General features: G+C 33.4%; 1 protein-coding gene across 1 annotated transcript; it reads left to right on the forward strand.

The window, feature by feature from the left end:
• The first annotated feature begins 708 nt into the window (after positions 1-708).
• LOC127131626 (uncharacterized) lies at positions 709-1669 on the forward strand. The gene is made up of 3 exons (XM_051060541.1): positions 709-787; positions 879-1195; positions 1313-1669. The coding sequence occupies exons 1-3, from the start codon at positions 709-711 to the stop codon at positions 1667-1669; spliced, it is 753 nt and encodes a 250-aa protein (XP_050916498.1).
• Positions 1670-4718: the final 3049 nt, after the last annotated feature.

Raw genomic sequence — 4718 nt, forward strand, 5'->3', positions numbered from 1 at the left:
ATATGTAGCATCTTCTCCAATTAGTTCCACTCCATTCTTCACAAGATCCCAAACATCTTTATAACAGGAGACAAATTTCATCTTCTTACACAAATTCTCCTAATTCTTACCATTTAAGATTGGAAGATTTGCTGGAAAATGTCCGTTTAAAAGTGAATTTATTGTGTTATGCTTCCCAAGAATCACAGCTAGTGCTCTAGATACCATATCTTAGAATTAAACCCCAATCTTGGAGATACTTCGAATCAGTCTTAATTGAACGAGAATCAATCTTTTTTATTTATCACGTTTCCCGTTCTTCACTCTACACTCGAGTATTTTAACCATGTCTTGGTTGCAAGATGATTATGATGTGCAAATATTATGAGAGAAAATAGAGATGAAAATTAGGGTTTTGGGATAAGAGAGAAATTTTATTGAATGATTCTAACTGAAGAAATTAATATTGAAGATGCTAGAGGATTTAAAGTAATTGATATCTATGTTGAACACAAAGTTGAAGAAATTAATATTGAAGATGTTATTTTTTAGGAGGATAATGGTGAAGAAGTTAATGTTGAGGGAGAAAATGAAGAAGTTAATGTTGAGGGAGAAGATGGAGAAGTTAATGTTTGCGGAGAAGATGAAGAAGTTAATGTTGAGGGAGGAGATGAATAAGTTAATGTTGAGGGAGCAGATGAAGAGAGTGAAACCGATCCAGATTATAACATGAGTAGTGAGGATGACGAGGAAGACGAGGATGATGAGGAAGATGACATTGATGAGTTGAATTTAGGTGTTGATGTTGGTATTAATTTGGACGACTGTTCTACCTACTGCTACAATAGAACAACCTTCAAAGTTGGATGATATTTCTGATAATGATAGTTATGATTCAGATGTGCAGCATACTCCACCCGATAGTGATGTTGAAGCTGATATGGAAAGATTTCCGACTTTTAAGGAAACTACAAAACTTGAAGTAGGGATGACGTTCAAGGATAAATTTCAAATCAAATATGCCATAAAGGAGTATGCAATGTTCAACAAGAAGAATTTTGTGTTCAAGAAAAATGACAAGAAGAGAATAGTTGTTAAATGTATAGATGGTTATCCATTTTATATTAGGTTTAGCGTGAGGACTACCAACCAATATTGGCAACTCGTTAGCTTAACTGGTCGACATAGTTGTCATAGGACAGCCAAGAATAGACAAGTGAAAACGGATTGGTTAGCTCGCAACTTTGTGTATATTATAAGACACACTCCTGAAATGAAAACCAAAGGGCTGATTGCAAAAGATATTAAGAAATGAGGGGTGAAATTGTCAAAGGATCAAGCTTATAAAGCGAAGAAAAAAGCAATAGAATTGATTCAAGGTGTTGGCCGTGAACAATTCAAACATCATATGAGTTATGCTGAGGAGTTGTTAAAGTCAAATCCAAACTCTACAGTTAAAATTAAATGTGATGATTCAGATGTTGGTCCTGTTTTTGAAAGAATATATGTGTGCTTAGAAGCTTGTAAGGCAGCATTTGCAACCACTTGTAGGCCTTTAATTAGATTGGATGCTTGTTTTCTGAAAGGTGACTTTGGAGGTCAGTTAATAGGTGTTATTGGTAAGGATGGAAATAACAAGATTTATCCAATCGCTTATGTCGATGTGGAAGCTGAAATAAAAGACTTTTAGCAATGGTTCCTTAAGTTATTACTTGAAGACTTACAATCCATTCAACACAAGGAATACGGATTTATATCAAATTAATAGAAAGTTAGATACCATGTTAATTATGTTTGACCATGTTCTTTTAGATACCATGGTCTGTTAGATATAAGGTTTTATTATATACCATGTTAATTATGTTTGACCATGTTCTGTTAGATACCATGTTAATTATATTTTACCATGTTCTGTAGATACAATGTTAATTATGTTTGACAATGTTCTGTTAGATACAATGTTTTGTTAGATACCATGTTTTGTTAGATACTATGTTCTGTTAACCATGTTAATTTTACCATGTTTTGTTAGATACCATGTTAATTATGTTTGCCCATGTTTTGTCTTTAACTATGTTATGTGTTCAGGGTTTGATACTGACTATTCTTGAAACAAGCCAACATGTTGAACATAGATTATGTGTTAAGCACTTGTATGACAAATTGAGGAAGAAATATCATGGGATATTGACGAAGGAAGCTTTATGGAGGGAATCTAGGACCACAAAATTACCTGGATGGGAAAGAGAAATGAATCATATGAAAGAGCTCAATGTCAACGCTTGGAAAGATATGATGGATGTACCTGTTGCATGTTGGAGTCGATCTCACTTCAAGACAGACACACAATGCGATTTGCAAGTTAACAACATGTGTGAAGCTTTTAATCCCATAATCTTGGAGTATATAGACAAGCCAATCATTTCACTGCTTGAAGAAATCAAACATTACATAACAGTGAGAACTTCTGCTCAAAAGGAGAAATTAAATAGGTAAAAAGGTGTTACAAGTCCTAACATCCAACAAGTCTTGGAAAAAACAAAGAGGCCAATAGAAGGATGGATTGCAACATGGCATCCTGATGATGAATTTGCTATATTTGGGGTTTCAAATGGTGTTGAGACATATGTTGTTAACTTGATGCAAAAGAAATGTTGTTGCAGGAGATGGGATTTAAGTGGAATACCATGTTGTCATGCTATTGCATGCATATCGTTTAACAAGGAGGAGCCAGAAGATTACATTTCATCATACTATAGGTATGGCTTTCTCATGATATGTTAAGTTACTATTATGTTAAGTTATTAATGCATCATGCTTTTATGTATAGGAAGTCTATTATGCTGGCTATTTATAGCCATATCATTATGCCAACCAATGGTCCACAACTATGGCCTACTAATGTTACTCACCCAATCAACCCTCCAATCATGCGGAGATCTATTGTTCGTCTAAAGAAGAATTGTAACAAGGTAAGTGATGAATTGAGAACAAGAAATACACGGCCTAGACTCTTCAAACTGTCAAGTGCAAGAAATGTGGGAGTTTTGGCCCTAACAAGCAAACGTGTAAAGGGAAGCGAGCTGCGGAGAGAGTGATTCATAAAGGTGGCAATAAAAAGGCAGGAAAAAAGGTGACAAGTCGGACAAAGGGGTGGGACAAACGGTTATAGAAGGAGGGTCACAAGCACCGACATCAACCTAAGAATAGTTACTTGTTTAGGTTTATGTTTTGTTAGTCTTAAGTTTATGTAATAACCAAACACTCAAGGTCTTCTTTTTATGATATAATGCTATAACTTGTGAAAAATAAGGTTATGCTAAGATGGATTGTAGTAATGTTGAATTGTAAGTTGGATTACAAGTATGATAACAAGGTTATGTGTCATACTGCTAAATTGTAATAGATTATGTTACTTAACAATTTACAAACAGATTTTGTTCCATACTGCTAATGCAGGTTATTTATTTTACTTAACAGTTTATAAAGCAGGTTATGTGCCATAATGCAGGTTATATGTTATAATGTTGAATGGTATCAGGTTATGTGCCATAATGCAGGTTATGTGCGTCGTTTTTAGTTCTAATAGACAACCAACTATCCAACTTATGTCAAAAAGTTTACACAACTTTGTTATAACACTGACAACCATTTAATGTAGGTTATTTATTTTACTTAACAATTTACAAAGCAGGTTATGTGACATAATGTAGGTTATGTGCCATAATGCTGAATGGTATCATGATATGTGCCATAATGTAGGTTATGTGCATCGTTTTCAACTTTGTTATAATAGACAACCAACTATTCAATTTATGTCAAAAAGTTTACAAAACTTTGTTATAACACAGACAAATATAACACAAACAACCATTTACCAATATACATTGACACGTTACTTCATTTGACAATACATAGAAAAATTACATCATTTGAGTACATGTGTTACAACTAATGCAAACACAACTAACAACACATATATCATAGACAAACCCATAAATTAAGACATAAACTTAATCTTCATCTTCAACAAATCTTCATTTTTCTTGATGTCCTTAATCACACTCATAAGCTATTCATTCTTGTCTTTCAAAGATCTAATCACATCTTTTGCACGACTTCTCATGTCTTCATCAAACCATTGAAAGTAGTTGCATCTTTTTTTCCTCATCACCTTAAAATAACACAATCATCAAATCTTCTTTCAGGATTCTCGTAAGTCCATGATGTCATCAAAGGTGACTCAAACTCACACCACCATCTATTCCTTCTTCTTATACCGGACTGGTTTGTTGAGACAAATGAAAAACTTATTTCAGACATGGAATAATGAAGGACGACGGATTGTTAGGTAACAACGGATTGGGTTTGTGAGAACAAAATAAAAGATGAGGTTGGGTTGGAAAAGAAGGCGTCGTTGAAGAAAACGAAAAAGAGACCGTGATGCAAAAGGATATGTTAGGGTTTGATAACACTGAAATTTTTATATAATGATATTAAATTTGTATTTCTGAAAATTTATCAAAATAAGTTACGTATCTATCACACTAAAAAAAAGAATAGGATTAATTTTAAATTAACCGGGATAGTGCCTAATCATTAAAAAAAATCCTAAATCGGAGGAAGGACTAAAATTAAACTCAAGTTAAAAAAGAGACCGAAATAGTAACTTTTAAAATGGAGGGATTAAAATAAAAAAAAATACAAAATAGGGATTAAAATGAAATGACATTTCCAGA

This window comes from Lathyrus oleraceus, chromosome 3 (assembly GCF_024323335.1).
Source record: "Lathyrus oleraceus cultivar Zhongwan6 chromosome 3, CAAS_Psat_ZW6_1.0, whole genome shotgun sequence".
NCBI classification, from domain to species: Eukaryota; Viridiplantae; Streptophyta; class Magnoliopsida; order Fabales; family Fabaceae; genus Lathyrus; species Lathyrus oleraceus.

Coding starts and splice junctions, on each gene's coding strand:
- LOC127131626 (XM_051060541.1), top strand. CDS start 709: ATGAGTAGTGAGGATGACGAGGAAGACGAGGATGATGAGGAAGATGAC. Junction 788..878: donor GAATTTAGGTGTTGATGTTG/GTATTAATTTGG, acceptor GTTATGATTCAG/ATGTGCAGCATACTCCACCC. Junction 1,196..1,312: donor GGACAGCCAAGAATAGACAA/GTGAAAACGGAT, acceptor AAATTGTCAAAG/GATCAAGCTTATAAAGCGAA.